The following is a 15,600-nucleotide window of genomic DNA, read 5'->3' on the forward strand; positions in this document are numbered from 1 at the left end:
TCTGCAAATGGAGAAAGGGAATTAACCACACGTGGAGTTGAGCGTTAACCTCCCCCACTCCCGCTGTTCTCCCCACTGATCACCTTTGATGTCCCCTCTTATCGTCTCACCTGATGGTTTAGAAAGATGAGCTCTCCATCCTGCATTGAGAGCAGGGGCTCATAGAGAACCAGTTGCTTCACTGGCTCGGAGGAATTGGTGAGTACCTGAACAATATTTACTCAGATTCCCGGCAAGACGCCGTAAGTATGTAGTTCGTAAGAGTTCAAATGCCTGACTTTCACTCTTGTCCGATTCCTTGCAGGTTGCAGCTTGACCTTACTAAAGAGTTCCTCGTGGCAACCGGTAATGTTCTGGTAAGGATTTGTATTATCCAACACAGTTCGATAAAGTAATGTCCATATATAACCTGTTGCTTTCTCCCTTATTCAGGTGCTGAGAGAAAGTATGAAGTCTCGGGGAATAATGCCTCCGGCGGTAAAATCAGGTAAGTCTATTGTGGTGAGGAGGTTTCACCTTGTTTGTCCCTTTGATTCACCTTGCTGTCCTTTTGTTTCCCCTTAGTGGCCGGGGTTCGGCGAGGATGCAGTGGAAGCTGCGCCGACCCGTGAAGAGGAATAGTACCCCCGGTGGTAAAATCAGGTAAGTCTACGGGGGGTAACTAATATTGCCTCTGTGTATTCCCTTTGCTCACCTTGCTGTTCTTGTCTTCCCCTTAGGTGCCGGAGTGCGGCGGGAACATGCAGAAGGATGCAGTGGAATGTGAAGATGCTGCGAAGGCCGGTGAGTTGAGCACGGCGCTGCAGCAGGCGAGGCGACACGTATAAAATAACTTCTTTCTTCCAGCTCGAAGGCGCGATGGACGGGAATTCAGGTAAGGATCAAAGGTATTGCTCTTGTTCTAACCTTTTCTCCTTCTTTCTCCCTTTTTCTAGGAGCTCCAGACTCGAGGCGGGCGTGGCAGAAGACTGGATGCAGACTTGCAGGCACGGTGAGCGTTACGCTGCTGGATGCAGAATAACGCGAAGTGTGTGCTGCTCTTCGGGCGTGGTTTTAATAGCCTCCAAAGTAGTCCCAGGTAAGTATTTCTCCCCAGCCCCACCAGAGTAAAAAAATAGTCCCCTAGGTAAAGTAGTCCCTTCCAAGCCTCTTTTGGCTTGGAGCTCTTGCAGCATGGTCTGCATCAGGTGAGTTTGCAGCATGGTCCGCATCAGGTAAGTTTTAATTTATGAGCCTGGCGCCTATGGCACCAGGACTGACTCTCCGTATGAGCCTGGCGCCATAGGCGCCAGGACTGCGCCAAAATAGCCCCTATCAGGGGTTGTTGGGCTTGCTTAGAATAACTTGATGCCTGCTTCCGGGGTTGCTGGACTTGGTCTGGGTCCCCAGGGGTAGGCATCATGACAGAATGCTAGTAATGTCAAGCAACGGATCGTGGTCTCTGTGTGCCCAAGGGACAGTGGAAGAGACTCTGCCCGAACCAGGCAATCACTGCGATACAGGAAGACATGTATCCCCGAACGCCAAAGATTAGCTGCCACTGAGGCATGGCATATTGTAATCCTAGGAGCAGAGGCTGAAGGGCAAGGCATTGTTATGAAAGTGTTGCCCTGCCAAGGTGAATCTTACAAACCTTTGTTGCAGTAGATGGATCGGAACATGAAAGTATGTGTCTTCTAGGGCTAAAGGTGACAGTAAATTCCATTCCTACAGCTGTGTTAAAATATGCAGGAGGGTGACCATCTAGAGGTTTGAGCCCGCCGGGACTTGTTGAGGAGGCGCAGGTAGAGAATGGGTCTCCACTACCCGATTTGTTCTTTACAGGAAAGTACAGAGAGTACACCCCTTAGCCTTGTTGTTGAAGGGGCATGCATTCGATGGCCCACTTGAAGAGGAGTGACTGAACCTATAGACGCAGTAATGGCAAGTGCTCCTCGACCTTCGACAAGGGAGGAGTGGAGGGTGGAAGCCCAGTGAATTCTAGCCTGTATCCCTGCTGGATTAGCAACAATCCCCATTTGTCTGTGGTGATGGTACACCACTGCTCAACGAACTATGAGAGCCACCGTCCCACTGGGGTGTGAAAGTTGAGGGGCGTGGTCAGGAATGTTAGGAAGATTAGCCCTGGTGTGTGAGGAGCTGCCGCGGGGATGATTTCCCCTGTAGGCCTGGGACTACCCCTTGTAGTTGTCTGATGCAGGGTAGGACTGGGACCGATAGGAAGGCCTGTAGTCGCGGGAAATGCTTGAGAAACAGGCTTTCCCGGACAGAAAGTACCGATGCCATTGCTGCAGCCTTCCCAGAAAGCAGGCAGTGTCTGTTTTCGCCTTGATTGCTTGAAGTGTCCCATCCACCTTCTTTCTGAATAGGTCTTCAACATCGAAGGTCATACCTTTGCTTGTACTTCTGGGCTAAATTTAGTGGCCCTGAGCACCATTGATCGCGTAGAACATTGCTGTTCCCAATCTACTAGAAGCCACAGTCTGCAATATCCACTGCCACTGAAATTGTGTCGTCCAAGGTGGCCTACCCTTCACAAGGGAGGATAACAGCCTCATCATTCTTGCCATTTGGAAGGGAATCCGATATAGGGCACATCTTGCCGTAGAGAGACAGTAAAGTCATAGCATTAGCCGCCTTAATTGTAGTTGCGGCCGTAGAGATGATGCGTTTTTCATATTGTGTCCCAGGCAAGTGTGATGCTCCTTAGCTATACTACTGGCCACTTTTGATCTGTCCTGTCAGTAATGCACAAAAAGGAGCCTACACATGTGAAATCTGTGTGGATGCTGCATTGTCCTTACCACTTCTGCAGATTTCTTACATTCTCCATGGCAAAGAACTTTCGATTTAACTCTGATAACCTACGCTCTCGGTCACGCTCCCCACAATGACCCTACTGGTCCATCAATGCTCCCTGCTGAAGCTGTTGAAATGGAAATCAAGAAGCAGAGTTTGTCACTTACAGTCTCACTCAGGGTCTGGCGGTGGCTGCGCTCTGGGAGCATTGTCCACCATGGACACATACCTCCTCATTGCTCATACTTTGTGAGATTTGGCCACTCACAGCTCTATGCCCTACCACAAAAAAGTCATTAAATAACTTCACAAAAAATATGTTAATTTCTTAAACACCTAGCAATGAATCTCTGGCACACTCCTAGGTTCAAGCTTACATATTACATAATCGATAGGGTCCTATTTTTCAGACTAAATACTAACGCTATAAGACACCTTTACAAAATGTAATTAATCCTCTGCAGACCTGGGTGACGTAGCCAAAACCTTCATTTAGCAAGTTCCATTGTGGACATTGGGGGTCTGAGGTGAAATATCTTGGCATGCTGAATGAAAATATCCCAACATTATGGCATCAAACAAGTGAACAAAAATGGCTAATACAAAAGAAGAGCTAGTAACAAGAATCTTGATGAAGGTCAAATGGTCTCCAAAAGATTATCAGTTATGAGCAACCTACCAAGAGTATTACAGCCAGTCTTAAAATCTAGGTCAAAGGCGATACCAGCAAATATAAATGTTTGTTCCAATGTTTCAGAGAGCAGAGGACTCATTGGATTGACCTTTTTCCACTTTACTCCATGCCCTTGACACTCCTTCTCAAAGTACCACTGTAGTGGCCCGCCTGTTGTGCTTCTCACCAATCCCTAACATGTCACACCTGTGTCACTAACAAAGTAGAAAGGGAGCTTACTCTTTAAACTCCATTTCTTTTTTCTATAGTGGCCAAGTCTTTTTCTACCTGTTCGAGTGCTAACAGTGAGACACATACAGCTGAGGGCTGTAGAGACTGGTACCCTTGCTGCAGTTATTGTTACCGCTCTGAGTGTACTAGTGATGAAAGGTTTTTACCAGATGGCACAGCACAACACCACAGGTGTTACCACCTAAATGGAAAGAACGCCAAAGATATGTAAAATGCAAAGTAAAAACCTCAGAGCCGAACAAACTCTTCTAAATTGGAGTGTAGAATACATTATTTCACTATGATGCAAATTGTAAACAGTAAGTGTGGTTGGTAATTTACCTATTTTCATTGCGAGTTTCGGACACCAAATTTGTGGATTGTCTCATAGTGCTTGGCATTGGAATCTTTATGGCCGAGTTAATCTGTATTTTCTGGTTGGTCGTATTTTGAATCGTACACTCTGAATTTACAGTTCTGTTGCAAAAACATGCAGCCTCTCTCTCTTTGAAACTCAACCTGTGCACACATAAAACAGCAACATATGAAGTCAAAGAGAGGCTACCACATAGATATAATCAATTATACAATGCTTAAAACTGAACTGGGCACTGCCAAAGCAAATGTTAAGGAATTTACTCTGACAACAGTAATAGTGTGCTTTAAGTTAATGAACAAATCCAGTTGGGGGAAGACAAAAAGCAATACACAGCAACTGAAATCTCAAAAAGAGATAAGAAACAAGTTACTTACCTTTAACTATTATTCTCCAGCATGGGTCTGGCATGGATTTACATGCTCATGAATATTCCCTGTCCTCAGCTGGGAATCCTCGGTAAAAGAAAAACAGTTTCACTTTCACTTACAAACTGTATTCTCCAATGATGGCCTTCTCTCTAAGCCCCTCCTCTGGCAGCCATCTTCAGATTTGGTAAGCACGTACAGTGGCAGTATGGCCAAGAGACGCAGAGGGAGGGTTCGCATGTGATTCTATGCCAGACCCATGCTGGAAAGCAATAGATACAGGTAAGTAATTTGTTCCTTCTCCAGCATGGGGTCTGGCATGGATTCACAGGCCCATGAATAACCAATACATAGCGGTACAACATTACACAACCACGTGAGGTGGCAAGGCTCAACAGAATAAATCAACTCTTACCTCTGCAACAGACAACAGGTTGTGTAGCACTGCTTTGTCGACTCTGGACTCTTCACTGGAATCCCTGTCGGTGCAGTAGAATTTCGTGAAGGTGTGCATGGACCTCGACGTAGCTGCACTGCAGCTGTCCAGCAGGGCACACCAGACAGGAACACCGTCTTCGCAGCGATCGCTCTGGTGGAGTGAGCTCTCAGATGGCCGGGCATCGGTCGGTTTGCCAACCGATGACAATGCATGCAGCCGGAGGGCCACCTTGAGATGGAAGCCTTGGACACGGCCTTCCTATGGTTCACAAGATCAAAGTTCATAAACAGTTGAGAAGTCTTATGAAATCTCTTTGTGCGTGTCAAGTAGAACTTCAGGGCACAAGCAGCGTCCAGCAAATGCAGGGCCCTTCCAGCAGGTGACGTAGGATTTGCAAAAAAAAAATAAAAAAAAAATAAAAACAGGTAACACCAAAGGCTTGTTGAGGTGTAATTGCGACGGAACCTTTGGCATAAAAGAGGGGTGCATCCACAGCACCACCCTTGATTAGTGGAAAGCCTGATATGGCGGTTTGCAGGATATGGGCCTGGTTCTAACCTACCCTCCTGGCAGAAGTGATGGCCACAAGGAAAGCTGTTTTCCACTAGAAGAACTTGAGAGGTGACTGATGCATAGCCCTGAAGGGGGCCCCAACGAGCCGCCTCAGCACCACGTTGAGTTCCCACGCCGGGGCAGGAGCCTTCACCAGCAGGAAAGATCGAAACAGTTCTCTGAGGAACTCCTTGACGAGTTGGTGAGACCAAAGTTAAGATCTCCCCACAGACCTGGTGTAGCGGCAAAGAGCCGCCATTGGTAACTTGATAGAGGCGTGTGCCAGACCGGTCTTGGCCAAGGATAGAAAGTATCGAAGAATCTGTGCGGCAGTGACACTCAGAGGGGTAATCTTCTGAGACTGGCATCACGTAGCAAAACGCTTTCACTTGTGACCGTAGCACTTCAAAGTCGACAATGCCCTGGCCATGGCGAGGACCTCCCTGCAGTCCGCAGTCAACGCATATCCTTCAAACTCTTGGGCTGCAGGAGCAAAGCTGTCAGGTTCAGCGATCTTCGTCATGGTGAAGGATTGCGCCTCCTTCCCTGGTGAGAAGATCCGGAAACTCTGGCAAATTGACTGCAGGCGACACTGACAGGCTGAAAAGGTCCGGCTACCAAATCTGCCTTGGTCACGCCAGGGCGATTATCATCCTGCATTGGCACTGTCCGAGTGGGTTATCACTCATAGCAGGAGAGTCAACAGAGGAAACGCATACAGAAACAGTGCTTCCCACAGGAAGGAGAACGTGTCCCCCAGGCTCCTCGGTTAGTGGAATCTGCTGGCAAACTTCGGGCATTTGGAGTTCGCCAATGTCGGAAACAGATTGACCTGGGGCCTGCCATACTTGACAAAGATGTAGTCCATCTGGGCCTGTTGAATTTCCCACTGGTGGCAGATGCGCAATTCCCTGCTGAGGGAGTCTGCAATGGTGTTCTTGACTCCAGCAAGGTGAAGAGGAACGAGGAACATCTCTTGTCTGAACACCCAGCACCACAAGTCTAGCGCTTCCTTGGAGAGCGCTGGGGATTGAGTGCTGACTTGTTTCCTGATGTAGAACATTGTGGTGGAGTTGTCAGTGAAGATCCTCACACCTTGCCCATCAGCGACGGAAGGTATGACTCGAGGACCCAAAACACAGTCCCAAGCTCCAGGATGTTGATATGGAGGTCCTTCTCCAGCTGTCACAGGCCTCTGATGTGCAGACGTCTGGTGTGGGCTGCCAGGGAAGCGTCCGTGGTGACCATGTCCTGGTATGGAGGTCTTTGAAAACATATGGCGGGCTCTAAAACATTAACAGATTAGAGGTTGATGACTCCTCTTAAACACTCAAAGCACATCACGATTAAACAAATCTTATTATACATTATGTCACTGTTCACATACCTGTATATGCAATATCTGTGCTTGGACTGTTAATCGTTCAATATCTATAACGTGCACCATGTGCTCTATATATATATATATATATATATATATATATATATATATATATATATAGCCTGTTGGATGCACGTTATTTTGGAGAGCAAGTTTGTCAACATGTAGAATCCAATAAAGTATGAGCATAGCTGACGCAGTACATTGGTGTTCTACATATACATTAATCTCATCTGTCTCAATCAAAATCATACTTCTTCCTTCTTCTTCGATGAATATTGCATGCATTTCAACAGAAAGTTCATGCACGTTGTCCGTCACATATATTGACACCATATAGGTTGAGGAAACATACACATTCAATGTGTTGTGCATGTGTCGCCAAATCTCATTGTAACTCTTAATTCAAACAAGGAGTATACGTGAATCGTCTTGACCCTAGTAGCCAACCTTCTTTGATTATAAAAAACAGTGCAAATCCAGTTCCTTGTCGAGACCTTTTGGGGCGACAGTGTCCAATTTATCACATTGTTCGAGTCTATTTGTCAAGTTCATTTGTACATTTTTGGCAACAATTACTTCCAAAATCTGAAAACGCTTTTGGGTAAGCTCATGTTTGCATTCTTGAAAATGTCTAGCCACTGGTGAGTGTTGAGTTTTGGTCCTTATGTTGGATTTGTGCTTGTTCCAGCAGATTTTGGCTTTGCGGCTTGTTTGTCCTACATATGTAAGGCCACATGGACATTTGATTGTGTTGACACAGTTTTGAGTGTCGCATGTTACTTAGTCCTTCAGTTTTATTTTTTCACCAGTTTTGGAGTGTGTAATGACATTACCCTTTGTCACATTGTTGCAATTGTTACATGTGAGACAAGGATATGTTCAGGGGTGTTTACTTATTTGTTTTTTTGCTGGGTCGGATTGAGTTTTCGCTAGTAGATCTTTGAGATTGTGGCTCAGTTTAAACGCAAAGATTGATCTCGTAGCAAACTGATTTTGTAGTTTAGTGTCGCATGAAAGTAATGGCCAATGTTTTAAAATGGTTCTTTTAATCTTTGCGGATTGGATGCTGTATTTACTTACAAACACTAGGGGTTCTTCGCTGTCCTTCTTGTGTTCTGACTGTGTCTGGAGACTACTCTGTTCTTTCAAATGAACCTTGGTTCTTGCCCCTGAAAGCTCAGCCTCTTGATACCCTCTGGCTTCAAATTTTTTGTGCATTGTCTCTGATTACGTTTCTCAATTGTCCAAAGCATTGACTGTACGGTAGGCTTTTGCAAGTTGATGGTGCATGAAAACTCATTCTATGTAAGAGGTTATTTCGGTCAGTTGGTTTGTAGTAAATGTTTGTATCACAATTGGGAACTTGCGGTGTGATTTGTACATCTAGGAAATGAAGTCCTGGGTTGCCAACTTCTGAAGTGAATCGAGTCCTAGCATCAATACGGTTCAGATAAGTGCGAAATGAAAACAAAATTTCACGTGTCATTCCAGATTAGGAAAATATTGTCAAGATACCTTGCCCAATGTTTAATATACTTCTGCCATACAGGGTGATGTAAGATGTGATCCTAGTCGAATTTTAGCATAAACACCTTGGCATATGCTGGGGCCATCAGTGCCCCCATTGCTGTTCCACTGGTTTGCAAATAGAAGGTCTTTCCAAATTTGAAGTATGAATTTTGTGCATATGTTTCCAACATAATCACTATGAATTTGTTTCAGGCACCTATATTCTCTTCTCATAGAAGTATCCACTCTACTGTGATATGGAGGGTTTTAAACCCTGTGCCCCGTGCAATGTTGGGGTAACAGAAGGGACAGTCCGAACAGTGGGAGGACTGTGGGCTAAACGGATTATGGAACAATGGGGGCGTCCTTCCACATATATTTACTGACTCACATTAATTCATGAATGTTTTTGTGTTTTAAAGCCAATTCTTTCCATTAATTAGAGCATTCACATCCTAAACAAAGATGACTCTGTATCTGCAGTTCAAATACGCTAACAGCTTTCTTGATCAAGTTACACAGTGTTTATTAATTAGCTGGTAAACAATTTTCAAAATCAATTATTTTATCATTTTTCACTCAACACATACATCAGTACATTGACATACAAAAGAAAGACTTACCATACATGGAAAACTCTCTCTTTAATGTGTATACAAGATGAAAATTAGTGTGCAGTGCCGACATTAACGTGTGGAGTGGCACATGCATCCCAGTATCACAAATGTGGGTAGCATTTTAACATGAACATATAATCACATACAAAAACGGATAAAAGAAATACAGCAACTTTTTTTTAATTCTATTTGCTAAATGAGGTGTGCTCAATATAAAACCTCTCTCTTGACCTCTTAGGGGTCAAATGCCAGACAAGAAGGTGACTTAACCTTAGCTCTTTGTCAGGGTATAAGTTGCTTAATAATGTTAAGACTGCTAAACCCCTAAAGTGCTCCGTCCAGTGACGTTTCGGCTTTGGATGGAACAGCCTTCTTCTGGGCCATAGATTTGCAATTGTATTTATTAAATTTAAAGAGCGCTTTACGCCAGAGATAAGGTCTCCCTACAGGAGGAACATACAAATGCATCAAATTAGTGGAACACTGATCTTTGCTATTTGTGAAGCAACTATGAGGAATATATTAAAAAGATAAAAACATGTGAGTTAATGATTCTCATTGGAGCACACCTGTGCTCCACTGACCTTGTCTGTGTTTCTCTCGGCGTCACGCAAAGTTTTGGGAAGTTGTCGGCTCATGGTGGCATTGGCACGAGTTCATGTGTGCATCTAGTAAGGGTAAGTTGACAGGGGTCTTGTAAGTTGAAAAGGGGAGATCTGTAACCCTGCTATATCTGGGGAGCAAGTTATGTTTTGTGCAGTGGGTTAAACACGGGGCAGCAAGTTAGGCTGCATTTTACGGGCCGGTAAAGTGGCAGGTCAGGAAGAATGTTACCTTGCTGCTCCCTGTAGGAATGCAGAGATGCCTAATTGCAGAGTTCAGTAGCTCAGGCTTCCTCAGCTGGCGTGGTACATCAAGGTATCCTGCAATGGTTAGAGCGCTGTGTTAGACGTGAAATGCTACAGCAGATAAATGGCCAGCGTGCAAGTGTAGGCGTCCATGCTGGAAGAGGAAGGGTTGGGGAATGCGAATCTGGAAGTGCTATTGTGTGCATACCCCACCCCTCCTTACCAGTGGATACTCTTACGTTGGTAAGATATAGTCTAAAGGTGAAAACAGAGTCTGTCCATGTGGTTGGAGAAGGCTGTAGCTAACTGGTTGCCACGTCGACAAATTAAGCTGTGCCGCTTGTGACTGTGCAGAGGCACAGGGTTAGTGTTTCTAGTTGCCAGGCATAACGCATGCATGCTGGCTGTTGTCTACGGTTGCTATGACAACCCTAACTTGTGCGGGCGCTGCTGGATACTAAAGTGCGTCCCGTCCGGGTGAATAGAGTGATTGTTGGAGCAGACGCCCACCACCTAATCGCCCAACGAAACTCATTTAGCGGGATGTTGTCCAGGAAGCTTCTGGACACCTGTACCCAACAAGCGCTGAGGAACTCCTGAAGAGGTCGCATTTGCAACCTGCAGAGTCGGATGAGATGAATGCAGGACGACGACATGCGCAGCAACTATGTGATGGTTCGCCCCATTGCCGTCTTCATTGTCAACAGCTGCAGCACCTCCTCTTGAAGGGCTGCTACCCTCTCCTCCGAGGGTGATGCCAGGCAGGACACCGTATTTAGTCTGGCTCTTAGGAACAGTGTGTTCCGCAATGGGTGTCAAGCAGGACTTTGTATAATTGATGGAGTATCCTAAAGTCCGTCAGTAGCCGGACATTCCGCTCAGTGTGTGCGACGGCCAGCTCCCGCGAGCGGGTCCAGATGAGCCAGTCGTCGAGGTACGGGTATACGTGTATTTCCCGAGGACGCAGATGGGCCGTGTAGAAACTTACAGCGTTTCCTGTGAAAAGGGACGTGGAAGTAGGTGTTACGCTCACCTGGACCCCATAGGGGTGTCGGTCGGACCCGGACAGCTGCGGTCTCCTTCAACGTGATGCGTAGTGCAGAGATGACTGTCTGGTCTGGCCCGCCTAGTCTTGTCTGCTGGACCCGAAGAAGTATTTTCCTGCAAGTGGAGACAGGGATTAACCACCTGTGGGTTTTAGTGATGGCCTCCCAACTGTTCTCGCTCTCCCCCACTAATCACCTCCGATCTCCCCTTAGTAACCTCACCTTATGTTCGTAAAAGATGAGCTCTCCATCCTGCGTGTCTTGCAGGGGCGCGTAGATACCAGTTACTTAACTGGTTTGAAGGTGTTGGGAGAGTTCCGGTAAGTATTGACTCTGAAGTCCCTGGCGGGATTGGTAATTATCAAGTTCAAAGAGTTCAATGTGCCCGATGTTCACTCTTGTCCCCTTCCTTCCTTAAGTTGCAACTGAGTTTGTGAGAAGGTGGTCTCGTAGCTGCTGCTGGCGTTCAGGTAAGAGTCTGTGTTACCCAACGCTGTCCGGTAACTATTGCATGCGTTAACGTGTTGTTTTTCTCCCTCTTTACAGATGCGGCATATGAAAATGTGGAGAGTTATGGAATAATACCGCCGGTGGTAAGTCTATGGTGGTAAGAGGTTGTATTTGTTGATTCCCTTGGCTCACCTTGTTTTTTCTTGTGTCCCCTAGGTGCCGGATTACGGCGAAGAAATGATGGAGACAGTGCCGGATCGAAAGATGCTGTGAGAACTGGCGAGTATGGCGCCGTGCTGGAGCTGGCGAAGCGACGCGTGCAGGACTGATGTACTTTCCAGGTCCGGAGATGAAATGGTTCTGGAATTAGGTGAGGAATTTGAAATAAGTACGTTTTCTAACCTTGTCCTTTTCTTCTTCTTTATTCTAGGAGCTCCGGATTCGAGGCGGGCGTGGCAGAAGACTGGATGCTGGCTGCAGGCACGCGGGCGTGGCAGATGACTGGATGCTGGCTGCAGGCACGGTGAGCGTCACGCTGCTGGATGCAGAATAACGCGAAGCATGTGCTACTGTTCGTGTATGGTTTAAATAGCCTCCAAAGTAGTTCCAAGTAAGAAGTTCCCTAGAGCCACGCCCAAGTAAAAAATAGTCCCGGTAACAAAATAGTCCCATCCAGGCCTCATGTAGGCTTGGACTCTTTTGCAGCATGGTCTGCATCAGGTAAGTAAAGTCTATGAGCTTGGCGCCTATGGTGCCAGGACTGATTTCTATGATGAGCCTGGTGCCTAGGCCGCCAGGACTGAACCCAGACTGCCCCTAGCCGGGGCTGCTGAGGTTTAAACAAATGTCTGGATGCCTGCTCCCGGAGCTGAGGGCCTTGGTCCTGATGCCCGGGGGTAGGCATCATGACAGTAGGCGTCCTCCAGGTCCAGCCACGTCAATAAGTTTCCTTTTTCCAGCTGGCCAAGCACGTGCTGCAACGTGACCATCCTGAATTTTCACGACTTGAGGTATTTGTTCAGACTTCGTAGGTCCAGAATGGGACTCCAGCCCCCCCGTCTTTTTGACCAAAAGTAATCTGGAAGAGACTCCAGAGCCAGAATTGCTGGGGAACTAGCTCTATTGCCCCGTTTCGCAGAATGGCCCGTACCTCCTCTAAGAGCTGAGGGATATGCTGCTCCTGACGGGCCATTAGAGGGATCTGCGGAAACCAGCACTGAAATTCCAAGGTATGTCCTTGGGCGAGAGCATCCAGCACCCATCTGTTAGTGGTGATCTTTTCCCACTCACCGGGGTGCACGTGTGGGGGCCAACGTCCTGGTCAGTTCATGCTTGCTTTGGCGCCGGCGTCTTGCCGTGCGGGCAACGGTGATGCTGTCCTCCGCCTCGGTAGGTCTACTGAGTCATGGATCGGGAACGCTGACGGTACGATGAGGAGAAACCTTTTGAAGACCTGCTTGACATTCCTCTGGAGGAAAGAAGAGCAATGCTGCTGGAGGGTGCCCAGGGATCGGGCCATCTCCGTATATGCCTTGATGGCCTGTAGGAACTTGTCGACGACCTTCCCGAAAGGGTTATCTCAGTCAAAAGGCATGCCCAGTACCTTCGCTTGGACCTCCTGCTGGAAATTCATGGCCTTCAACGAGCCTTGACAACAAAGGCAGACACTGTTCCCGCATCTGTCAGAACCCTGTGTTGCCAATGTATAGCGCCACTATGATGGTGTGATCTGACGGAAACCTCTGCTTCCTGAAAGAGAGCGATTGCCTCCATCATCTTCTCGTCAGGGAAGAACTCCAAAAAATCGGACCCAGCTTGTACCCCAGCTCCCTGTCATACCTGGCTAGGATCGCCAGTGGGTTGGCCGCCTTGATGGCTAACTTTCTTCCCATGGTGTCCATCTTCTTCCCCTCGCTGTCCAGAGGGACTGAAGACGACAAGGGCGGTTTAGCCAACTCTGTTCTCGCGGCAGCTCAAACCACCAAATCCGGCGATGGTTGCAACCTCAGGCGCTTAGGTGCGGATTGAGGTTCCTGGTACTACTTCTACAGCCTATCCCGTTTGGCCAGAGCCGTGCAATGGTTCTTCAAGAGGGCCAGGCCCTCCTCCCACACGTCGTCCAGAAGGGGCACTGCCATGATGTCTTCCTCCTGGCCTTGCGCCTCTGGTACAAGAAACCCTCCTTCCTGGTTTGTTCGGGCACAAGCTGGAATAACTCTAAGGCTCTGGCGATCATGGAATGGAACGACCCCACTTCATCCGATGGGGACGGCCTAGGCTGCGGAGATCTGCCGACCGGTGCAACAATATCATCGTCTGTTGTCGCTGTGGCCGTATCTGTCCCCATACCTCTCTCTGCTGGGGGAGAGAGGGCCCAAGGCGGATGTGGAGGCTAAAATGGGGGCGTCGGATGACGCTTCCTCTTCTTCGCTGGCGGTTGATCAGGGGCCTGGGGGACCATTGGAACCGGGTCTTGTGGCATCCTCTTCTGGATCTCGAACACCAAGGTGTGTAGCGTTGATAGGATGCCCAGAGACGCTTCCCTCGGCTGGGCTAGCAGATTGGAACAGTAGGCCTGCACCTTCGTCCGCCTCTTTCACGTCCTCGTGGACCGTGTGGAAGGACTGCAGGTAATCGTCAAAATGTCCATGGCTTGGGCCACAGCCTAGGACTGATCTGGTGCCTCCTTGCCCCCCCCCCTCCTTTTTCCACCCTGAGGGGCTGGAACCAGGTTGAGGCTGTGTCCCCTTCTCCGGCGTGTCGGCAAACCTTGTCAAAGTCACCACAGTGGCCTAACGTCTCGGAGGGAGGGATACTTTCAGCGCTATGGGGGCTCCCTTCTCAAGGTAGCCCCTTTAACTTTCGAAAGAGCAGCCGCCACTAGTTCTATCGTCCACAAAGACTTTTCCTGTGCCGCCTGGAACTTCTTGGGCAGCTCAGCCTTCTTCTCCTCCGTCCGTCGCTACAAAGGCTTCTCCCGCAATTTAGCTCAGTTGGACGACTTTCTCTTCGAGGGGGAGCTTCATTGCCAGCTACAAATGGAGGCGGGGGTGATATGATATGATATGGCATTTGTAACGCGCCTATACACAGGTGTTTCAAGGCGCGAAAATGTTGATTGCGCCATGTCTGCCGTGGGACATGCTTTCGCGGCAACCCCAGTGGACCCAGACTTGCAGTGCTTGGCCTTATCTTGCGTCCCCACGGATAAGGCGCCATCCCAGGACTTCGAAGCCCGCTCCTCGGACCGACCAGCCTTGAATGAAGTAAGCCACTGCTAGGAGCACAGGGCAGAGGCCTTGGCATCCTTTGTTGTCTTCTTGAAGAATCTGTGCCATATCTTACAATCTCCTTTCTTGTGTTCCGGATGCAGGCAGTAGAGGTATTGCAGGTGCTTGTCCTCCACAAACACATTTCAGAGCCCGCACTTGGTTCAGGACTTGAAGAGGGATCTTCCTTCTTTCTTCTCCATCATAGTCGTAGGCCTGATGGCCTTCTGGAAATTTCAACGATCTTCGCCCTTGAGAGGCGCTGAATTTAACCGACAATGGATCCCCACTGACAGCAAAAGGAGAGAAGAACACACAGTCTCTTTTGGAACAAAAATAGAACCTTTTTAAACAGAAAAACACAAAGAAGCGTAGAAGTAGATCGCAGACCAAACTTGTAGACTCCTACACTGAAGCGTGTAGTAAAAATCTGAAGACGGCTACCAGGGGAGGGGCTTAGGGAGAGGTCTGTCATTGGATGGGGTCAGTGATTGGTTTATGGGAGAAATCGTTTTTTTTTTAACACTTTTTTTATTAGTGGTCCAGAAGATACATAACACAGTTACAGCTTTACCTTACAGCTAGAAATAAACATGACAAAATAGAAAATCGGTACAGATATCATACATCTCATCAAGGTGGTAAGTTTACATAGCTTCATCTTCATCGGAGATCATATCACATAAAAACATTCTGAAGGGCCCCCAAATATCTTTAGATCTGCTCGCCGATGGGCGGGTGAGGACAAACTGTTATTCAGCCTCATGGGAGAAATAGTTTGAAAGTGAAACTGTTTCTTTTATCGAGGATTCCCAGCCTGACGACACAGAATATTCATGAGCATGTGAATCCTGCTAGAACCCATCTTGGAGAAATTAAAAATTGCTTTGTCATATCTAATCGTCAAGAAGACCTCAACTTTATCAATATCTTTGGAAGCAATCATGCGCAGATGTGGAATATTATGGAACAAACAAAGAATGTTACAGCGGCTTAAAATTATCTGTGAATCATTAAATATTTGGTAATGAAGACGCCG

At 47.5% G+C, this 15,600-nt stretch overlaps 1 protein-coding gene across 5 annotated transcripts in view; it reads right to left on the reverse strand.

Moving 5' to 3' along the window:
- Positions 1 to 15,600, reverse strand: part of CENPC (centromere protein C) — a 1,963,500-nt gene that overhangs the window by 963,090 nt on the left and 984,810 nt on the right. For 4 of the 5 annotated variants that reach the window (XM_069630492.1, XM_069630490.1, XM_069630491.1 and 1 more), the window contains one exon: positions 4,046 to 4,222. The exons of the other annotated variant lie outside the window; for it this stretch is intronic. In XM_069630492.1, coding sequence (XP_069486593.1) covers positions 4,046 to 4,222 — 177 coding nt within the window. The remainder of the gene's footprint in view (positions 1 to 4,045; positions 4,223 to 15,600) is intronic. 5 annotated transcript variants of the gene reach the window in all.

The sequence above is a fragment of the Ambystoma mexicanum genome, chromosome 6q (assembly GCF_040938575.1).
Source record: "Ambystoma mexicanum isolate Mex_15411 chromosome 6q, UKY_AmexF1_1, whole genome shotgun sequence".
Classification (NCBI taxonomy): Eukaryota; Metazoa; Chordata; class Amphibia; order Caudata; family Ambystomatidae; genus Ambystoma; species Ambystoma mexicanum.